This window comes from Alligator sinensis, unplaced genomic scaffold (assembly GCF_000455745.1).
Source record: "Alligator sinensis unplaced genomic scaffold, ASM45574v1 scaffold38_2, whole genome shotgun sequence".
NCBI lineage: Eukaryota > Metazoa > Chordata > Crocodylia > Alligatoridae > Alligator > Alligator sinensis.
In genome coordinates this window covers 853,479-876,434 of record NW_005842350.1, presented here as the reverse complement: position 1 = coordinate 876,434, position 22,956 = coordinate 853,479, and the positions used below count along the sequence as shown (strand labels likewise).

Sequence of the window (22,956 nt, the reverse complement as noted above, 5' to 3'; positions counted from 1 at the left end):
GTTGGCGCAACGGGCTCGCGGTTTAGAGCCTCCAACCGGATGGGCTAGAAGAATGTTCACGGGAAGGAACTCTAGTCCGCCTCTCTTCTTTTCTATCTGTAACTGCAACTCAAGCAAGTTCTCCTGCCTGCACCGCGACCATCTTCGGTGTAAGTAAATAATCTTGAATCAACCATTACGCGTCCGTGACTAATTCTAGCGTGTCGCCTGTTTTCTCTGACCCAGCGTGCCCGGGCTGCTGGCCACAGCCCGCGCGGTGCGAAAAAGGGCCCGGATCGCTCCCGGCCCGCACAATAAGGGGCGCACAATGTGTGCATGTATGCAAAGCTTATATTACTTGCCCAGCACCACACAGGTGCTCTGTGGCAGAGGAAGGACTAGAATCCAATTGTCCCTGGGAATACTCACTGACTTGCCCATAAAACCAGGCTTACTTTGCCCACAGGCCCCTGTCTCACTTACTATACACTTTCTAACTAGCGAGCAAATGATCTAAAAATGAAAGCCTCCTTCACTATGAAAGATAACCAACATGGCTTTGTTACGCAAAGGTCATGCCAGACCAACCTCATCTCCTTCTATGATCAGGCAACTTGCCACCTGGATAGGAGAAATGAGGTTGATGTCATATACTTGTATTTCAAAAAGGCCTTTGACTTAGTCTCCCATAATGTCATAGATTCATAGATACTAGGGTCGGCAGGGACCTTGTGGCAGGGCACTGCAGGTGCCTGCCACTTTAAGGGCCTGAGACAGCAGCTGGCAGGTGCCTGATGAGGGCGGCCATTTTAGATTTCAGGGCTGCCCATAGAAACAGGGCATTTTGCTGCTGGGAGGCCAGGCAACAACACTGCCTGGCTGCAGGTGTCATCTGGAGGTAAGGGAGGAGCTGTAGGGGGTGGTAAGGAGGCTCCTGGTCCTGGGCATGACCTAAAACTGCACCCTGCTGGGAGTGGGTGGCCTGGCGGGGCTCTCAGTGGTGCGGGAGCCCCCAAGAAATGCCAGGCCAGTTACCACCCTGGTGAAAGGTGGGTTGGGGCACCTTAACCCCTAGCCCCCACAACTGGGTGGGTTACCCCTTTGTCAGAGGGTCTGTAAGGTGGACCTTATAGAGAAAGGTGTGAGTCTATGGCCTTACTCTGTCTGGATTTCCCCGGATTTCCATGCTGGGGCCAGGACCGGAAGGGTCGAAGGGCCAGGGGCCCACCACGAAGAAAGCCCAAGAGCTGCATGCCTGGGGCTCTGACTGGCCTGGAGGTGGGCCAGGGCTAGTAAGCCAAAGGTCCCGGGGGGACCACACCCAAAGGGGAAGCAGTTCAGGGAGCTATGCTGCCCAGGATGAAGGTGGAATAGACCGCCTGAGGAGAGGAATCCAGGTGGGGTTCAGTTAGGAGGATTCTGGGGCCCAGTGTGGGGGCCGGTAATGTTGGGAACAGCTGGATGCCATCTGTGAGGCTTGGGCTGAAGTGTAGGGGAGGAACAGAGCCACAGATAGTGCCCCCTGGCATCGGGGTAAAAAAATAGGCAGCCTCCCGTTTAATTGACATCAATTAATTACCAACAAGGCGGGGTGGGCGAGAAGGCAGGTGGTTAGCCCAGAAACAGGTGGGTGGGCAACAGTGAGATCAGCCCCGAGAAGGCCCCCACGTTACAGACCTCAACAGATAATTGAGTTCGACCCTCTGGCTAAGCAGGAAACATTTGACCCCAGTCAGATACTTATCCAGCCTTCTCTTAAAGACCCACAAGGTAGGGGAGAGCACCACCTCCCTTGGAAGCCCATTCCAAATTTTGGCCACCCTTATCATGAAGACATTTTTCCTGATATCTAGCCTAAATCTGCTCTCTGTCAGTTTGTGACCATTATTCCTTGTTACTCCAAGAAGCACCCTAGTGAACAGAGCATCTCTGATCCCTTGCTGCATTCCCCTAATGAATTTGTAGGCAGCCACAAGATCACCTCTCAGCCTTCTCTTGCGGAGGCTAAAGAGATCCAGGTCCCTCAGTCTCTCTTCATAGGGCTTGTCCTGTAAGCCCCTAACCATACAAGTGGCCCTTCTCTGGACCCTCTTGAGTCTATCGACATCCTTCTTGATGTATGGCGCCCAAAACTGGACACAGTACTCCAACTGCAGTCTGACCAATGCCGCACAGATGGGAAGTTTAACCTCCTTGGTTCCATTTGTCATGCATCTGCGGATGAATGATAAAGTCCTCGTGGTTAAATTAGAAAAACGTGGCTGGACCCAATGACCTGTAAGGTTCTTTCCAGCCCCTAACAACTACATAGGTCTGATTTATCCCCAGAGTAGTTCAGTACTTTTTACTTTATATTTGGAGCTCATGCTCTAAATTGTCCAGGGTAACCAAAGTCCAATCTGCTGTATGCAATTATTTGTAAAAGTCAGCAACAGTTAAAGGTACAAAAACTGGTTTAGTTTAAACAAAAAGGCTCGCTGATACTGTAGCAAAAACCCCAGTTTTTCTTTTTTAATATATCTATATATATGATAGACATGCATTCCCTTCCCCAATTATTTCTGGCTTTTCTTTCTCTCCCTCTCTATTCCCTATAGACAAGCGTAAGCGAGCTCAGACTTAGGATAAGCTTTAACATTTTTATTTTGGCAGTAAGTTTTTGGTTTTGGATATCCACTGTTTTATATCATATTATTATTAGGTTTGTATTGATTCTTACTGTTGTATATTATATTATATTATATTATATTATATTATCATTTTCGTATTGATTTTTATTGTTTCATATAGATATTGTATGGTTTAGGCCTGTGTTTGTAAGTGAACCAGTCATGTCAAGTTTCCATTTTGTATGCAAGTCTCTATCTTGTCTATGTAACTTGGTTCCTGAATGAATGGGGATGAATGAGGGTGCTTGAGAGACAATGGCAGTAGGTCTAAAAATAGCTCCCTCTGAATGACTAAACCATCAAAACCAATACCTGGATCAATGACCCAGCCCTTGGAACCACCCTCAGCATTCAAGAAACAAAAGATGAGGCAACCCACCATGGAGCCAAGGCTGCGCATGCTCAGTAAGAACACCTGGAGCCCTCTGGAACAGGACTGACATTGCCTGAACAGGCCCTACCCATAGGAGATCAGAGGTAGTCTGCCGCATAAAAGGGGCAGTGAAGACTGACTCCTTGGGATGCCCTCTCCACCTGGATCAGCACCATGCCACACTACCTATCCACCCAGAGGCCCTGCCGGTGACCCCGCTCTGGACAACACCTACTGGACAAGGACTCCTTTTCTGTCTGGATAGGTAGCTATCATCCCTCACCCCCTCTTCAACCAAGGACTTGGATTCTGCTTCTCTTCCCTACCTGGACTCCAGCCCTTCCACTGAGTCTCTTTCTCCTGCTGCCATTGTGTGAGTGTGTGTGTGTGTGTGTGTGTGTGTGTGTGTGTGTGAGAACCAATAACTTCATGGGGCTGTGTAGTGTGTTGTCTGTTTAATACAATGGTTATTTGGACCCCTAAGTTGGGTTTTGCTTTACTACGGTTTGGCCCTTCTCCAATCTCTGTTCTCGCCCCTCTAACTTCTGTCTCATTTCTCTGTCTCCTGCTTCTGGCTCAGTGCCACCTCCAACACCTGTCCTGAGCTCCTCTCTGCCTCCAAACCCCCTGTTTCTTTGCCACTGTCTTATCCCCACTGCCTTTTCCTTTTCCTCTGAGCAACCAGGTTTCTGTCTCAGTTTCTTTCCTGGCTGTCTCCTCCTTGCCACCACTTATCTGTTTTTCCCCCCGCCAATATCTCAGCTGTCTACCTCAGTTTCCAGCCCCAGTCTACCTTAAGTAAACCCAAGCCTCAGTTCCTCAGCTAGCTTCTCTGTAGTCCACTGGGTCTAATCCCGGTTCTGGCAAGTTTTACTCCCTACACTTTAACTCTCTCTCTCTCTCCCCTGAACCTTCCCCCAAGTATCCCATGTACCCCAAGCACACACATATACACTGTACCATCTAAGTTAGGAACTTACTTATGTGTATGTGTATGGCATTGTGTGCATGATATATGAATTAGTGATCTGTGTCTAACTTCTGGGGTGTATAGTGTATGTGCTTGAATTGGTGATAGGTAGGCATGTGCCTGAGATGGTAGTATGTGTGTGTATGTACTTAATTGATGTGTATGTTTGTATATGTGCAATTGTGTCACACTCTCCTGTCTAACAGCGCAATATTGAGATCCTGAGAGTTGGCCTGACCCCACAGGGCTACAATACCATCAAATGTAGGACCAGAAATCCCTGGTCTAAAACTGGTGTGTCAGAAATTAGGCCTAATTGATTAAAAATGTACCATGAGATAACTATTTCACCCATAATTCCTAGTTGGGTTCTTAATTTGACACTAATGCTAAGTGAATGGGCATGTAGGAAGGATAAAATGTTACTACTATCCCAACCCCATTTGTCTTTTGGTACCCCAAACCCTTTTGTGACCCCCCTGCACCTTTGTTTTAGGAGGTGTCCTAATCAGCCTGAGCCAAAGAGATGGACACATTAAATGGACCCAGGTGACACTGTCATCTCCACTAGCTTCAGCTAAATCATCAAAGGTACCTGGAATGTTAGACTGGTCTTCCTACGTTCAGGTCCCTTTTCCTCCCTTATCTCTTTCCTATCTTTCTTTTTTTGGCTTTCTGTTTCAAAATATTCTGGCTCAGCCAACAAAACCTACATCTCTTGCAATACTTCTAAGAGTTCATGACCATAAGGGTAGCTAAAAGGAGTGTCTTAAATGGCGTGATGCAAGGGCAAGTTTGTCAGGTCTCCTCATAGCATGTAAGACCATATGCTATGCCTGTGGTCCCCAGGCAGCCAGGCTGAAAGAGTCAGCACTAGAAACAGCAGCTGCATATGTTGCTGCTCTTTTGGTTCCTATCTGTTATTTTTTTTCAGTTTTTAAAGGAAGCAGGACTGGAGTCTAGCAAACAACAAATACAACTCAAGCTCTTCTCGGCTAACTTTTTCTCTTTGCCCCCAAAGGCCAGCTGTTGCTATTTTTATTGCAATCTCAATACTGTCAAACAAAACTCTCTCTTGAGACATTCTCTAAAGCTAAAACGAAAGTGAATAAGGGATGTTTTAAAATGGAAGTCTTACATAACACTTTACATTTCAAATGCATTCATTCACCTTTTATTGTAGATTCAATAAAAGATCAAAAGTTTTCTTTTGGGCAAGTCTTTGTCATGGGACAAAGCAGGTCAAGGTTTCTGTACTTGAATAGCAAACCTTGTTTAACTATTAAATGTTGCTAAGTAACATGTTATGTTATGCTAACATCTTTGATGCTTTGGACCACTGATTCTGTAAAAACAGAACAGAATCTTTTGTGGGGTGGGGTGGGGTGGGGGGTGGAGGGGAGGAAGTATGCGATCATGCAATTAAAGACCTTGGCATAATGCAAGTGAACACATGGTGAACTAAGGTTATGTAGATGACCTTAACTCTGGCACTTCCTAACTTTTGAATGCTTGTTTGCAATCTCTGTGTGTTATTTCCTTCATTCAAACAAACCAACTAGAAATAACAACACAACTTCTACCACATGGCATCACCTTGACACTCATGTGGTCATCAGCAGGGCTGGAACCTTTAGACCAATCAACAGACTTCTGGCATCGGAGATAATGGGAACAACAGATGGCAATAGTAAGTTGTCATCCTTCCTATGGTCTAGCACAAAATGGGGTTGGGACTCCTTGTCAGCAGTTTTGCCCAGCTCCTTCCTTCAAACTTGCCTTCTTCTCCCTGTCCCCTTTGACTTGTCTCTGTCACAGGCCCACCCCACCGCTACCTCCTTATCATGATTTGGTTCTCCTTATTGAGTCAGTCTATCTCTACTTAGGCTTTTTATCTAAGTTTCCTTGCCCAAGCAGGCTTGGCTTCCCTCTCACAGCTGTCTGTCCACGTCCCAGTCTCTCCTCCCAAATCCCAGTTTTATCCCTGCACTCTCTAGTTTCATTGCCAGATCAATCCCCTTTCATCTCTAGTCCTTGTCTCCAGTTTTCTTACTCAGCCAGCACCATTTTTTCCCTTCTTAGCTCCTGATCTATTCTGTCCCGCCTTTCTTTTCCCACTGTCTCCCAATCCTAGACTCCTTTCCCTCTTTCCTTATACCTTATCATTTCCATAGTTGAATTATAATTCCCTTTTCCACATGGCCTGCGTGCTAGAAGAGCAGATCCTTGTAACAACAAGAGAGACAAGCTTTCTGTTCTCAACTACAGCACCTACCTTAATCCCAATTCAAATCAAAGGAAAAATATCCCTTATAGGAAAAGTCCAGCTTTTCCTCTCTGACCTTGAGGGTAACTAGTATATGCTTAGTTGTTTTGTAAGGATGATATATGCATAGTCTGGGCAGTATTCTAAGAGCTGGGAGAGTTTGGAGGATGTTCAGGGACACTGTAGGAATGGTGTATGTGCTCATGTAGGCATGAACAGATATGCTCAGTAAGTACAGAAAGTTTGAAGATCGTAGTTTTTAGAGGATAAGTCCTTTCTGAGCAAAAACAAACTGATTTTTTCAAAGGCTTAAATCTGGCAAAATGTGAGCAGATTTTCATTTGACACAACTAAAAGGTTGTCATCATAACAATATCAGATCCCTGCTGTACCTTATGGAGGGTGGTTTCAGGTGTTTTTTTTAATGAAAAGGTATCTATAAATTTTTAAGCAAGTCATGTGTTTTCTCTTAACTTTATTCTCAGAAATAACTGAACTGTTTTGTGGCAGTATTCAACCTAAGGCAGACAACCAGCATGGACATTTTTTTCTCAAAAGACCAATTAGTTTCAAAATTAAAAGCAACGAAAGCCATGATTTTGCAATAGGAACTGCCATACAACCTTAAGAACAGGTGATGCTACCAAATCTCCTCCCTCCTCCTGCAATATTATCCCCTCATAGTGACATTCTTTTATGTCCTGGTCATCTAAACAGCCATTTTTTGGACACTTAAAGGCATTTTTGGCACTTACACATCCCAGAGGATTCTATTCTTGGATGCATAACCCTTTCTCCTGGACAACTGTGTAGTCATGCAGACTAAGAACGGGGAGTAGCAACTATAGCATGTGCTCCCATCCCTTCCAGATGCATAGCAGTCTTGGATGCTAAAAATGGAGTTGGCCAAAAATACTTGACTGTCTCAGGAGTGAAAAAGGGCAAGACTATATCCCTCTTTAGCCCCACAGCCAAATGGCTAAGTCCACTCTCCTACAAAACTGAAGGTCCTGGGTTTTAGGACTCGGTGGAGTTGGGGGTGGGATTAGACCCTTTCTTACTTTCTAGCACACCACTCTAACCACTACATCACAAGACTAGTATTACTCATGGCTTCCTCTGGTGCTTCTTTGGAAGTTGAGCTGCTAACATGGAAAAAATGGAGGGTAGCTTCTATCTCAGTGGGGACAAAGATCCAAGGTTGGTACTGGGAGGTCAGAGATACCCAGGTTTAACCCCATACAGATGAGAAGGACCTAGAACCCAGGTCCTCTGGCCTCCTAGGCAAGTGTCCTAGTCACTCTCAGGGTGCCTACAAATGTTTAGGGGAAATGCTCTAAGTCATGGCACTTTAAATAAAGCACCATGAACCCAACAGATGTTCATGTGTTGGGTCAGGGGGGCTTGAGTCTGCCTGCACTGGCCCTGGCCAACAGCCCTTCAGGAGGCTGCTGAACTGCCCCTCTCCCCAGCCTCCCCCCGCTCCAGCTCTGGCCACAGCAAAGTCAAGCCAGCAGCTGTGTGCTGCCCTTGTCAAGAGCCTCAGGCCGGGAGTGGGGAAAGGGAGCCCCCCAACTCGGGGGGGGGCCCTCGGCTACCCCAGCTAGAGTACTGGGCAGAGCCATGCTAGACTTCCCCCACCCCCAGACTGAGCCTCTTGACCATGGCAGATTGTAGCTGCTATCTTGGCTTGTCCATGAATGGAGCTGGGAGAGGGGTGGGTGGGGGACTGGGGGGAGCTGGACCAGGCCTGCAAGGAGTGGGGGCTCCCTTTCCCCACCCAAGGCTCTTGACAGTGGCATCATGCAGCTCCCAGCTAGGCTTTGACATGGCCAAAGCTGGGGGTAGGAGGGCAGAGTGGAATGGAGCCCCCTCACTTCGTGGGCCCAGTCAGGCTCCCCACAATACCACAGCTGAGGTAGCTGGGGGGCGACTGCACAGTGAGGGGGCTCCGTTCTACCCCCACCCCAGCTCTGGCTATGGCAAAGCCCAGCAGGCATCTGTGTGCTACTGCTGTCAAGAGGCTTGGGACGGGTAGGGGAAGGGAGTCCCCCCACCTCGCAGGCCCATCCAGGTACCCCAGCAGGGGGACCTACCCAAACCCTACCGCAAACTCCCCTTTCTTTTCCTCCCCCATTGACTCTCTTCTCTCTGAAAGTCCTGGGGCACCAGTCCAGCTCCATAAAGGTACATGCAAACAATTAACCCTTGAGGGAAACTGAACAGAAGTTTCCTAAGGTACTCTGCTTTCAGTTAATAGATGATTTGTTGAGGATTAATTTATGTGTTATGTCATGGCTGTAGAGTACTTTCAGACTGAGTGAAAAATGTAAATTGTGTAAGTGCCCTCAGTCAGTTACTCAGGCTAAAAATGGGTGGCATAGTATTCTTTTGGGCAAGTAAGTGCCATAAATGCCCTGTAGAAGTGGGAAAAAAGGTCATTTGGAAAATCAGGAAAGAACACAATGCCAAACTTAGTGATTACAGTTCTAATCTGAAGCCCAGTGAAGTCAATGGACATCTTTTTCTACTGACTTGAATGAGTTTTGGATTGTGTCCTAACAAATGTAGAAAGCCAATTCATTCATGTCTCTTTTTCTTGTTCTTTCATAAGTCCAAAGAAAGGCAGTGTGGTATTTTTCATATTGCTTAAGAGATGAAGATGAAGATAAATGTTACTGTCATTAGAAATATTATATATGGAACCCGTGGAATTCTGTGTTGCAGGAGGTCAGTGAGTTAAATATTGTGGCTAGATAATTTTATAACCATTGATAATATTTGTAGCTGTGCAAGCACAGATAATGATATAAGGTTAATTAAATTTCATGCTTCATGGCATACGATGAACTCCTACAGGAGTCAAGTTCTATCCCATCTGCAGAATCACCTAATTGTTTAGGTACAATTTTAACCCCCTCTGCAGCATCAGGAATTGGCAACCAAAATTCCAGTTTAGAGGCCTATGAGGTACTGATTCCTTTTAGTTAAACAAACTGTCTTCCTCTGCTACTGAAGTCAAGAATGGGACAGAAGTGAATCAAAGAGGAAGGCATCCAATGTCCTTATATTAGCCAACAGTCCCCTGGAGTTTGTATGCAGTTTTACATTAACTGGCTATTTTGAATGAAATCATATCACAATTTGCCACTTAAGATCTGTTTTACCCAGACAAAAGTGAACAGGGCCATTGGCCCCAGTCTGTTCAAAGTGAGGTCTCAACCTATAGGAAGCCCAAACTTTAATTTCAGTTATGGTTTTGTCAAGTCTTTTACCATGTGGAATCTAATAGATCAATCTTGGGTCTTTCTGAAGGTGTCAGAAACAGTACACCTGTTAGTGAGAGGACTATTATATCCCCAATAGTCTGTTATATCCCACTCTGAAGAGTATGCCTGGTCAAAATTGCCAAATGCTCTCTATTTCCTCTCAGTGGATTTTTCACTCTCTCTAGGAAATCACTTGCAGAGACAGCCTCCTTGTCTGGTACATTCAACTCCAGAAAATCATGGCTAATTAACAGAGTTAAAATTCTCAAACCCTGCAGCAATCTTTCAAGTGCAATAGGATACAAAACTTGACAAGCTACTCTGCAGGCTCATACATAATTTTAACTACCACTGTAGCACATTAATTGCTCACTCGTAAATTTAGAAAAGAAGATACATAAATACATCATAACTGTTCTGCTGAGATGAGAGGTCAACACACAGATGTGAACAGACAAATATGAGGTACTGTAATGATATTTTTACTGTATGCTGCTGTATTCCTCCTCTGGAAAACAAGTGCCAATGCACAGAACATACAAATGGACAGACAGAAATGATTTGACTTGGATGAGTCACAACTCTCTCCATTCTCCCGTGCCCTCCACCCAAACAGGAGGAAGAAACAATGAAAATCAATATTAGCATGGACAGTCTTTTTATACATTAACAGACAGAACAAGAACTGAAGACCTTTACTCAATTATATTTTAAGCATATGAAGAGGAATAAAAAAATCCAGATTCATTTATAATTAAGAGCGTGACCTCAGGATGTGGTGGTTTAATTACTTACCTATCCAAGCTCCCAACTCTGGCAACTAGATATAGGAGACTTCCAATAGCAAGGCTGCCTAGCACAAAGAGCTTCTGTCTCAGCAACGCCTGCTGTTTGAATAGCATGGCCCTCCATCAATCTTCAGGACTTCTTCAGTCTGCAGGGACCAGAATACATAAACCACTCATCAGCAAGTAGCAATATATAGCCTAATGTTTATTAGCAAGCAGTCAATCAATCCTTACAAGTTATTAAGTGACATTTGCAAAAATCTTTTCAAGATGCATCAGTATTAGATAAAACTTTTTTGGTGCCTTTTTTCTATCAGTCATAATAAAACTAAGCAAAGTAGTTAGTTTGTAGACTAACAGTCTTGCCATTGGATGGGGCTTAGATGACAGAGAGGTGCTGTGCTAAGCGCTCCTCTGTGCAGTCAGGGCTTGGGTGATTACGGATATATCTGGCAGCAGAAACTTAGATGCCACAGGACTTGAAATGATGTCAGAGTTAGGCAGGGGATTTGTGAATGCCAGTGGTACCTAAATATTGGACTGAGGGACTTAAAAAGTCATTGACTCCACCCTCATTGAGTATTTGTACAGAGTCTAACAAAGTGGGCCCCTAATTCTCATAGAGGTCTCCAAGGTGCTTCTGCAGGGGTTAATAAGAATAATTCCCTGTACAGTCATGTGGCCAGTTTAGTCTGGGAGGATGAGATATATATTCTTTCATGTATATATTTACATGACAGTAGCATTATTATACCCATTCCAAACCCAGAATCCATTGCCCTAGGGTATGACAAAGTAAGATGCAGTCCTGTCCTGAGGAGTTTACAGTCAGACAAAGATGTATTTATCCTTTTGAAAACTAAATGGGGAACTGAGGCGCAGAGAGATTAAGTGATTTGCCCAAGGTCACAGAGAAAATTTATAGTGCAATGAGGCACTAAACTGAGGTTTCTGAGCACCCATTTAGTGCCTTAACTGCAAGACTAATCATCCTCTTTGCTTTTCATTATTACTCTATTTTCCCTAGACTTTCACTGTCATGCAAAAAAATGCTAACAAACGATTTTTTCTTGTAAGCAGTCCAGACAGTCCATAGCTGAAGCTTAATATCAATGATCTGAACAATTTAGAAGTGAGGAAAATATGCAGATATTGTATCTATGTCTGGACATATTGCTACTAATTACTATGTTAATTAACTTATTTAATTAAGGGAAGAGGAAGGGGCAAGAAATGATGATGATGATGACAGAAAATTTCCATAGGTTTTCAGTTTTTATTTCTGTACTGCTGTGTTCTGTAGATAAAAAAACAACATTTTAATATTACTGTAATTGGTTCTGAATTTTACCACTCAAAAACATGTATAAGCTACTTCTTCTGAGAATAAAACATGGTCCAAATGCTCTTTCTGACACTGCTACTTGGATTTCACTGGGTTACTCATGATAAGTTTATGTGTAGTTGTTTCTGTGACTATGGAGATCTTCAGGACATAGGAAAATCAAATTAAGGATAACCTGTTTTTTGAACAAAAATTCCACATGGGTCTCATTCTTTCAACAGTCATGTTTGCCATAAAAAACAGGAAGAAAATGAGGTAGGCTCTTGAGGACTGGAACTAGGATTGCTTTAAACCTTTCCATAAGTTGTGGGAGTATCCATATACAAGGGGGTGCAAACATTCATTAAAGTATTAAAATAACATTAAAGACCAGTTAAAAAACAGCATTTAAAAAAAATAAGTTCCTCTTGCTATGCCCCTTATGACTTGTACACGACGATTATAAACAAATTTGGAAGGGGTGGGTAATTTTTCTCTAGTTGGCCTTGGCTCAGAGTTAGTTTCTTTTTTTAATTTCATCCATTTATAAGCCACATCACCATGTTTCAATTCTTCATGTTTTTTATAGTGTTGATTTGGTTTTGCACATCTTTTGGAGATTAAAGAAACAAGCCAAATTTGAAGGAAACTGGCTCAGTAGTTCTGAAGTTATAAGAATTGATATTTTTGCATGCATGAATAATAGTTTTGTTTCTTATTTTGTTTTGCTTAATGTGAAGTTTAGAAAAATGTGGGAGGGAGAAGACAACCTAGCACAGCAGTCTTTGCTGTTCAGTTTTATTCTGGTGTGTCCTGTAGGGCTGTGCAAAGCTTTGGTAGGTGATTCGATTCAGAGGATATTTGGCCCGATTCTCCAAATCTGACTTGAATTGGGAGACCAATTAAAAGCTCCAAATCAGTTTGGAACAGCTTTGGAAAAGATTTAGCCACTTTGGAGATTTGGCCATAGACTAAACAGGCAGCTGACACAGCTGCCTCCAGGTGGTAAGTCTGTTGGGGAAGGGGGTAGAGAAGGGGTGTGGGGGAGGAAGAGGCTGGGGCTGGGACAAGCTGCTCAGCTGGGTTGGGGGGGCACATTACTCGGGGAGGGGGGAAGAGGGGTGCAGGTTGTGGGCATGGCAGCACTTGGAGTGGTGGCACTGCCCTTCTGCCACTTGCCCAGCTGGGGCTGGGTGAGGTGGGATGTGGGCGCGGCTCACTCAGGGCCTGCACCAGCTGGCAAGTGGCGGCAAGGCAGAGCCCCTGCTCCGAGCAATGATAAGGGTGTAGCAGCACTGGGAGCAGGGGCGATGCCTTGCTGTCACCCAGAGTGAGCTGTGCCTGCATCACACTACCCACCCCATGCTGGCTGGGCAAATGGCAGCAGGGCATTTCCCCACAGCTCCCTCCACTGGGGCATAGCTAGGCATAGCTGGAGTAGCTGCAGGAGAAGCCCCCATGGCTGCCCTGCCCGGCTCCATCCCCTGCCTGGCCCCAGCCTCTGGGCACTAAAAAAAAAAAAAAAAAAGCCCTGACCTCACCAGATTTGGCAGTGGGGATTGGGGCCTCTGAGGGGTCATGGCAGAACCCCCCCTATGCAGCATGGGGCAGTGGGGGGACAGCAGGGATTTCCCTCCCACCTGGCACCCATGCAGCAACTGCCCCATGGCGTGGGTACAGCATGGCGCCATACACTGTCTGGGAGCTGGGCAGCTCCACCTGTCAGTCGGAGTCCAGCACCGCTGAGCCCCAGTGTCTCCAGCTCCCAGGCAGTGCGCAGCGCCCTGCCAAGCCACACAGGTGCCAGGCAGGAGGGGGACAGCAGGGATTTCCCTCCCACCTGGCACCCATGCAGCAACTGCCCCATGGCGTGGGTACAGCATGGCGCCATACACTGTCTGGGAGCTGGGCAGCTCCACCTGTCAGTCGGAGTCCAGCACCGCTGAGCCCCAGTGTCTCCAGCTCCCAGGCAGTGCGCAGCGCCCTGCCAAGCCACACAGGTGCCAGGCAGGAAGGGGGGTGATCCCTGCTGCCCCCTGCTGCCCTGAATTGTGTGTGTGTGTGGGGGGGTCTGCCATGAGCGCCCAGAGGCACCAATCACCGCTGCTGCAGGCAATGAGTGCGGGACTTTTTTTTGTTTTGTTTTTTAAACGTCAGGGCTAGGCTGGGGCTGGGCAGGGGATGGGGCAGACAGGGCAACCATGGGGACTTTTCCTGCAGTTCCCCCTGCTTGGGGAGAGGCAGGCACAGCTGGAGGAGCTGTGGGAGAACCTGCAGCTGCTTTCTCCCCAGCCAATCTGAATCACCGAATCTCTCCGAATCAGTGCCGAATCTTCCTAAGCCGATTTGGCCGGATCGATTCAGGACAGTGATCCAAATCTCTGAATTGAATCATGGTCCTCTGAACCGGCCGAATCTGAATTCAAATTGAATACCTCCCTGTTTGCACAGGCCTAGTGTCCTCTACCTTGAAGGTTGGGAGCACAGTGAACAATCAGGCATCATTTAAATCTTCAAGAACCAATAGGGCCAGATTACTTTCTGATGCAACTCTCACTACCTCAGTAGTTTGGAAGTAAGGATAATTTGCCCTTTAAAATCCCACTACCAACAAAACTCACAAAGGTCTTTCGTGTAACACTTGCAGAACCCCAAACTGTTTTTAAAAAACAAAACAAACAAAAAAATTCCAAAGTTATTACCAACTTCGTAATGGTATAGTCGTGTCTAGTTTTATTTCCTATTTGATCAGAAGCTCATTTGAAGACAGACTACATATTTGCCTATTTTATTAATATTTAATTGTTCGAAGAACAATGTCAAAATAAGGATTAGTTCATAAACCTAATCTTGGAAATATGATCAGGCTCAACTTAACCAAACTTGACTTGACTACAATGAGTTTTGAAGCTGGGTTCAAAGGAGGACTTAGCTCCACGACAGGTGCCACAAAACCTATCTAAAAATCCCTTGGACCTGATTTACAAAGATATTTAGGAGTTTAACTCCTAATTTGTGGTTTTGGTCTCTACCCACCAGAGAAGAATCTACAACTCTCTGTTACATATCTTGACTTCCTATAAAGTGCTGGGAAGAGTGAGGAGCTGTGAAGGACTATGGGTTGTATTGTAATAGTTCTATTTAAATATGTTCAAATTGTAATAATACAGCATGCTTCAGTTTCCTTGACTAACTTGCACAAGGGGAAAGAAAGTGTTAAGGTACACTGAAGCCAGAGGTACCTGGCCTATGGGACAGAAGGTACATCCCTCTATAAAGGATTTGTATAGCTTTGTTGACAAGTCAACAAGGTGGGACTGGCAGCAATGCCCAGGAAGTATCCAGGGTAGCTGAAGGAGATCGGTATCACAGTGGACAGAGCAGGCTAATAAACTGAGAGCTGGTGGTAAGCTGGAGAACCTGACGAGTCAGAAGCAAGGATATAGCCAAGTATATCGGGGTACTCTGGGGTTGTGTGGACTGGGGCTGAGCTAACTGTGTGGGTGCTCAGGGCTGTGCAGGCTAGATGGGGACACAGTGACTGCTTGCCCTTTAAATGGAGAAGGTAGTCTTGCTCTGAAATTTTTTTTACTCCAACTAAAGACAAAAAAGCCTGAAGAGAATTTGTTTTGCTACTTGGCACTTTGGGTGCACTCAGTCTTCCCTTGAAACATTCAAGTCCCTCAGGAGCTGAGCTGGAAGATAGTTCACTGGGCTAGGGCCACAGATACCCAGGGAGGGCCAGAGACTGAAAGGGTGATGACAGGTTAGGTGACAGCTGATAGGGGTATTTTTATGATCATTTTGGATGGTGGCCTTTCTGCTTAAGTCCTCTTTTATGTGCCTCGGTCCTGGTTTTGTATCTGGTCCTAGTTTCAGTAATATTCAAAAAATTACAGTTATGTTAACTAGAAAGCTACCATGATAGAACTATAAATAAATATCACTGCCATGGTTTCACAGTGGAAAATAGAAGTTTACAGAAGTAATACTCTGTTATCTGAAGTATTGCATCCTATAAAGACTAGTTAAATAATCTATGAGGAAAAAATATGTTTAAATAGCCATACATAACAAAGAAATGGATTCAAGAACCAGTTACAGTTACATTGTGGCGTAAAAACAACCAGCATAATTATTAAGGTGAAAATCTTTTGTCCAGAAAGGTTAGTGTAAAATAGCAGCTTTTAATTTTTTTAAAATCAAGAAATGAAAATCTTAAGTTATTTGGGGAAACTGCATAATGTTTACTAGAAAAGCTGAGACGGCCCTTACAAAAGCAAGCAAGTAGTCAGAAAAAAGGTATTGCTGCTTGCCAAGATGGCTGGCTTGAGCCAAACACATTTTCAGCATTTTAAAATCTAGCACAAGTGAAACTATAAAGGGAAACACACATTATATCTAGAAAGATTTAATTAGCCAGACTAAGAGCAACATTATAAGTAGACCTTCAAAAATATCAAAAACAAGTCATAAGAAAACATTGAGATGCTCCAAGCACTGGGAATTGGCAAGTTGTGCCTCTACTGGACTCCCAAGAAGAAAAGGAAGTAATTAATTAAAATGAGAATGACACAGAGTAACAAATAATGTCTCTGAATGATTTTACCACAGAGGATTATGAAGTAATACCTTTCTATTCAAACCCCTCCAAGTCTATGAAATTATCCAAAGATAATTTCTCTGTGGCTGAAACCCCAATGACAGCTACACTGAAGTAATGTAATCACTGTTTCATCAATTATTGACCACTAGGAGGAGACTCATGAAAGCAGCAAACAGCTAATCCTAACTTTCTTTTTCTTTGCCTATATGTATGGAACTTCCTTCTGCAAAAACTTGTGAAGTCTTAAAATTGCTTAAAAACTTAACACGTTTAAACACCCACATTGTTAGACACTATGCAACCAATCCAGTGGTAGAGCTTGGCTGAAATTTAGCTAAAAAAATTATAAAGAAGAACATTTTCAGTAACATTTAAATAACCCCTTTCCCTTCACTATGTTCTTAATATATCTATCCAATATGATATTATTATGTTATAGATGGACATATATGACTAGATATACAGAGCAACAGATTTAATCATATTTAATAAGATGAGTAGTTGCTGGAATTGTCATTAAAAAGTTGTGACATAACAAGTAATATATGTTTCACAATATGAAATGAGAACATCCTTTATAGAAATGTAAGTGCATTTAACATTATATAGAGTAATAGTAATAAAGGGTGCTGACAGACGTGGAAAAAAAAAAGCGCCCTACCAGAAGGAGTGGCACATTATGTCGACCCAGATCCACACTGTCTATATAGATCAGGCACTTCATCGGGGCCTTTTGGTGCTTTTAGCAAAAGCTGATTCAAAGGGGTTTTCTTTGCATTGATTTATAAATTTGCTAGCACAGATTTTTGCACACCAGCAGGGGTCACCTGTTGACTAACAAATATCTATATACATACTTTGAAGACAGAACTTCTAACAGGCTGATAGTTTAAATGCAGTCAATAACAAAAGAACCTCAGGAACAAAGCCCTTAGCGCCCTTCTGTTGTGTTTTGGGTTTTTTTGTTTTGTTTTTAAATTTCTTTTGTATCCCCATAAGTATAAACATGCTATCTGCTTACTGAGAGTAAAATTCACACACTTCAAATAGTTGGGATTTACAGGGAAGTGTTACATGATGGTTAGTAAAGGAGAGAATCCACATCTCCAGCTTGTGTGCGTGGCCCAGGCTGGGAGCGATGTCCTTGTCTCACCCTTGGCCTACACTAAAATATCACTTTGTGCTGAGTGGCAGGTAAGAAGACCTGGCATGGAGCCCAGCCCAGCAGGAAGCAGGAGATGCGACATTCACTTCATATCAGTTCTATAACACCCAATGCCCATGCAGTGAAATTACATCAGCACTGCTACAGAAGGTGAATTATACTAAGAGAACTATCACAAGTCATGGGTGGTAACAATGTTTTTCATCAGAGTGATGACATGTTGAGGGGTCAGAGAGATTATGCCAAAGAGTGAACAGAAAAATAATGAAATTATAGTATAAATCAGGAAAAAGATGGGACAGAATCAGTAACTCCTGTTGCATACTACTAACACTCTTCTAAGAAACAGGAAACCTTTAAGTTGGTTGATAGGAAAGTTATACTGGCAGCTATATTCTTTTTTGTCTTTTCCCAGTTTTATGACAACAAGGTGCCTCTTTGTACACCTGGCTCTTGCCATGAGTTACATATTTATTAAATCTTTAATCAAGTATTGACTTCTACTATTTTATCTCCAGTGTCCCACAAACCTCTATTACATTTTAGCGGCTATTATTAAATCAATCATATCTGCATTTGAATCATCTGGCCACCAAAGTATTTGCAGTTTTTTTATGGTAGCGTAAGAGTGATGTTGTAGCTGTGATGGTCCAGAAATTGAATGAGAGGCAAGGATTTCTTAGAGTGACATCTTTTATTGGACCAACTGTATAGTTGGGATAGAGTTTTATTGCAGTTGTATTGTAGTGTGAATACATCAATTATGAATCTTTTACTTCTCCAGTTTTTGCATGCAAATATTCCATGTGGCCTGTTTATTCTGTTTGCAGTCTCTTACCTAAGTTACATTCTTTATTCTCTCTTCTATAGCTAAGGTTAGAGGTCAAAGATGCTGAGAGTCTACTTAAGCCTCAGGCCTCAGGTAGGTCAAGACTTCAACCAAAAGCTTAAGAAGACTTATGATACCCTACTTGAATTACTGACTATATTATGCCTTATTTGAGATTTCCAATGTCAGGAAAAGCTTTAAAGGAAATATCATAAAATGTTTAATTTTTCTCTCTCTTTCTCTCTGTGCAGGGATGGATCCAGAGCATTGTGGGTACTGTGGTGCAGTTCTATCCCTGTTTGATTCCTGCTCTACCCAAACTTTAAAACCAACTGCCTGGGAGGGGCAGGACATTTCAACTTTGGCAGTGCTAAGACAGTCAATTGACTTCATGGCTTATGATTAGGGCTAGGGACAGACATTCACAAAGCCTCAGCCTGAATTGATTCAATCTTTGCAGGTTAGTCTAACCTGGCTAGGATGAATTGGTTTGTCACCACACAGAAATCCCCTCTGGACTGAAAAAATTCAGGCGCATGCCTACAGTGGCTCAGGCTAGGTGCCAGGGGGTGCTAGAGCAGCCCTCACTCCCCTTCCACAGTACTGAGCTGAGGGGGGCATGGCCAGGTCCTGGCAGCATGCTTTGATGTCCCCCCCCCGGGCAAGCAGCACAGTAGGGAAGCTTTATCACCCCTATTCAGTGTTTATCAACCCATTAAGAAAACAAAGCCTCTCTCCATTAGTTCAAGATCTTCTTAAACAGCTTTTCCAAAGAAGGACATTACCAGCTACCTGTTGATTAGCTCCAAAAAGCCTGTCTGCCTTTGTTGTCTCCCACAACACGGACTGCAGCCGGCATGTGGTCTGCTAGCTAATGTTGAGAGATGTAAGGCAGAGGGCTGGGGAAATAATCCCTGCTTAGCAGGGAGAAGACAGGCAGATGCCTGCAGTCTCTGCTGGAGCTCCAGCAAGAGAGAAGAGGGGTGGGGGGGATTCCTGCTTAGCAGGGTGTGGTGAGGGAAAGTGGGGGAGCAGCCTGCATTCTCTGCCGGAGCTGCAGCCAGGGAGCAGAGGGGAGGAGCTAGCCCTGCTGTGGAATAGGGAGCCCCGCCCAGCCCAGAGAGCATGCCAGGATGCTGAGGGAGTCTGGTTTATCTTAAACCAGCAAGGGGTCTGGGACAAACATTGCATAAACTGGTTTGACCCAAATCAGCTAAGTCTGATACTATATTCCACCAGGTTTATTTCAAACTGGTTTTAGCCATTTTCCACCTGTTTATGTTCACTGAACATCTGTTCTGTTACAGGTTTAAACTAGTTTCTGATCACTTAAACCAGTTTATGTGTAATGTCTGTCCCTAGCCCAGGGGTCTACTCCAACTTGAGGAGGTGGCTGGCTGATTTCACAGGCAGATAGTGGGGCTGGCCACCATTTTCACAGACTTATCATGGTGGACCCCTCCCATGCCTCTGCCCCCCATAGCTGATTGGTGTAGAGGGCTGTCTGTTATACAGCCCCACCCCTCATTGCTGACAGAGCTGTACATCATGGGGCCTTGCTCCTCACCACTGATTGACAGAGAGGGCTGGGGTCACTAGACAGGCAGCTGTCTCAGCCAATCAGTGGTGAGGGGAGGGGGTAGCAGCCATCTTGCCTGCTTGCCTTCATGCTGGCCATCTCCCCGTACTTTCCCCTGGTGGGCTGTGCAGCTGGGACTGCTAGCTCCCACTGGGGAGCCAGCATTTTATTTTTAGTATATTTTTTTTTCTTGCTGATTTCATGTAGATTACCCAATTTGAGTAGCTCTTTACTTATAATCATCTCCCTGATTCCTGTTAATCTCTCTCTACTCTACAGGTGTTAACGATACTCTATCCTTTTTAATTGTCTTGATGTTCCACTATCCACTACTGCACTGTTATGCAATTTTGCTGTCTCTTAGCCATTCCTGATAATGTTTCTTTTCTATTTCACAGGTTTTCAGACTGTTTCAGCTCTAGCTAAAAAACTTAACTCAGGTGTGGTAACATTAACTCAGGTGTAGAAATGACTGATGCTAAAGTACTGGAGGTACTGTTAAGAGACTCAAGAAGGCTAGATTTTGTTTTATGAATACTTGCACCTAAATATAATGACTATAATACTCATGACCAGGGATCTGGGTTTTCCATTTCCCATGGAAAAATGGAGAAAAACACATATTTCCCCCTTTACCTGTGGAAAACATGGCTTTCTCATTAACAGAGAAAACCAAAGATTTTGCAGTTCTGCAAAGAGCTCTCTGAATGCTGGCAGAGTTCCACCCTGCAAGGGGTTGGGAGGGAACAGGAGGACAGTGGTCAGGCAGGGGGGCCATGTGCATGTATATGCACATGGCAGCCAGGAGAGCAGCTCCCATAGGTAAATGGGAGGGGATTGATGCCCCCATAGGGAGGGAGGGAGGGAGGTGGGCAGGGCTGGGGCTCAGGCTGAGGATGTTGCCCAGCTGGGAGGAACACGGGGCTTGAGGCCTAGGGTGACAATGTGTGGCTGTAGGACCCAGACAGGGGAGCGGGACGGGGCCACAGGCAGCTCGTCCAGAGGTGGAGGGTGTGGGACCAGTTCCCTGGTGCTGTGTGCACTCCTGGGAGGTGGGGGGACCCATGTCCCCCAGATCTGTGCACAGGATGAGGGCGGGTGCAGACTGGCTGCTGCAGGCTCAGGCTTCCCACCCTGCTGCCCTTCCCCGGGGCATGTGCAGCCTGGCACTGCAGAGCTGAACGGGGAAGCTGCTTGCCACTGTGAGCTCTGTGCTGCCCTGGTGAGGTGTCCCCTGTGTGCATGGCAGCAGCAGGGGTGGCAGCACAGGGTTGTGCACCTCACTGTTACCATGCAGGCAGGAGCACATCACCAGGGCAGCGCAGAGCTTTCAGAGGCAATGAGCTTCTCTAAGCAGCCCCTCTGTGCCTTGCAGTGCTGAGTCACACCCACTGGGTTGTAGAGGCCCTGAGGGAGGGAGGCAGGGCAGGAGTCTGAGCCTGCAGTGGGCAGCCTGTGCCTGCCCCCACTCCATGCACAAATCTGGGGGGCACAGGTCCCCACTGCCTCCTCAGGAGTGCATGCAGCATCGGAGGACCCCCGGTTCCTGGTCCCATATCCCTGGCAGCTGGGGGCCCTGTCTGGCAGGGCTGGGAGGGCAGGGGGCTGTGGGTGGGGGTGAGGGGCACCAGCAAAGATGGGGGGCTGTAGAAGGGGGAATGAGGGACACCAGCAGGCCTGGGAAACTGTAGAAGGGGGAGTGAGGGGCACCTGCAGGGCCAGGGGGGCTATCGGGGGGAGTGAAGAGCCTTTCATTTTAATAATGGATTTTGAGGTTTTTATCAGAGAATTTGAGATATTTTTATCAGAACTTTTTTTTTTTATCAGGCAAAACCAGGATCTCTGCTCATAACCCAATATCCTTTGACTATTTTTGTGCCTGGTTTGTTGTTTATTTTTTTTTTCAAGCTTTAGATATAATCTAGCAATCAGTGCACATTCCATTATGTTATACTTGTTTTTGCTTTGATCTTAAACTGAATAATATAGTGCTAGCACCCTACATATTAATAAAACATCTCGTTTCTCCTTAACTGGAGAAAAATGTGTTGTGCTATATGTAGTGATGTGCCACACCATCTGCACTCTCCTTTTCAAAATCCTAGATCTACCCATGTCTCCATGCATGTACTTTTGCATAGGTACTGCTGAATAAGTTGAGGCAACTTCCCAACACAAGACTTCAAGATGGGGAAGAAAGAAATGAGTACAGAACAGGCCACAATTTCATGATGACTGCACTGGAAGGGAATTTGTCAGTTTCAGAAAGGCTGGTGAAGATGGAGAAAACTGATGGTAGAGATGGTGAAATAAGAAAAAAAACAATTGGTTAAAACTTATGAAAACATCCATACCCTCTTGACCGGACAGGAGACGTGTAGTGACCTTGTACTTGGATGTACCAAATGCCTATATCCTATACTTCAAACATGAAACTCAAGCTGCTTAACGCAGTATCAGTAGTCATCAAATGCTCTACCATTCATGAGCAAACACATGACAAGGCCCATGCCATGACCCACACTAACAAAATAAAACAGTAGGTGACATTGCAGGCCCAGCATGGTCTTTTGCCTTGACCCCGTTCAAGCTATTCTGTATATTATAAAAAGAGAACACAAAAACTAAGGGAAAAGTGGCCATTCTACTCCCTCCAGTATCAAATACACAGAAAAGCATACTTCCAGTGCTTATACTGTTGTTGTATATCAACAGAAAACTAGCATAGACAACTTTTCTATAGACTTTAAGACAATAAAAGCTCAGAAGAGCTAAGAAAACTCCTAACTGATGCAGTATCAGCATCTACAAGATTATCATATTTCGCACATATATCCTGCGGGGTATACACGATTTTACAAAAAAAATGGATGGGTGTGGGCTATACGGGGGTTCGGGCTATCCAGAGACTTTTTTCCCTTGCAGGGCCGGGGCTGGGCTGTGCCCTCGCTGCCACTGCCGCGGGGTCCGGGGCCAGCTGTGCTGCTGCAGGGAGCCAGGGCCAGGGCCAGGGCGGGCCAGGTTGCGCCGCACCGCTCCCTGCTGGGCCCAGGCAGGCTGGGCTGTGCTGCCGCTGCCGGGATTGGGGCCAGGGCGGGCCGTGCTGCGCCGCCGCCACCTCAGGGGCCGGGCTGCGCCC

The 22,956-nt window shown here is 45.1% G+C and overlaps 1 protein-coding gene across 2 annotated transcripts in view; it reads right to left on the bottom strand.

The window, feature by feature from the left end:
- Positions 1–22,956, bottom strand: part of HS3ST5 (heparan sulfate-glucosamine 3-sulfotransferase 5) — a 158,533-nt gene that overhangs the window by 3,039 nt on the left and 132,538 nt on the right. For both annotated transcript variants that reach the window (XM_014522433.2, XM_006029014.2), the window contains exon 2: positions 10,322–10,460. In XM_014522433.2, coding sequence (XP_014377919.1) covers positions 10,322–10,428 — 107 coding nt within the window. In that variant the 5' untranslated portion in view covers positions 10,429–10,460. The remainder of the gene's footprint in view (positions 1–10,321; positions 10,461–22,956) is intronic.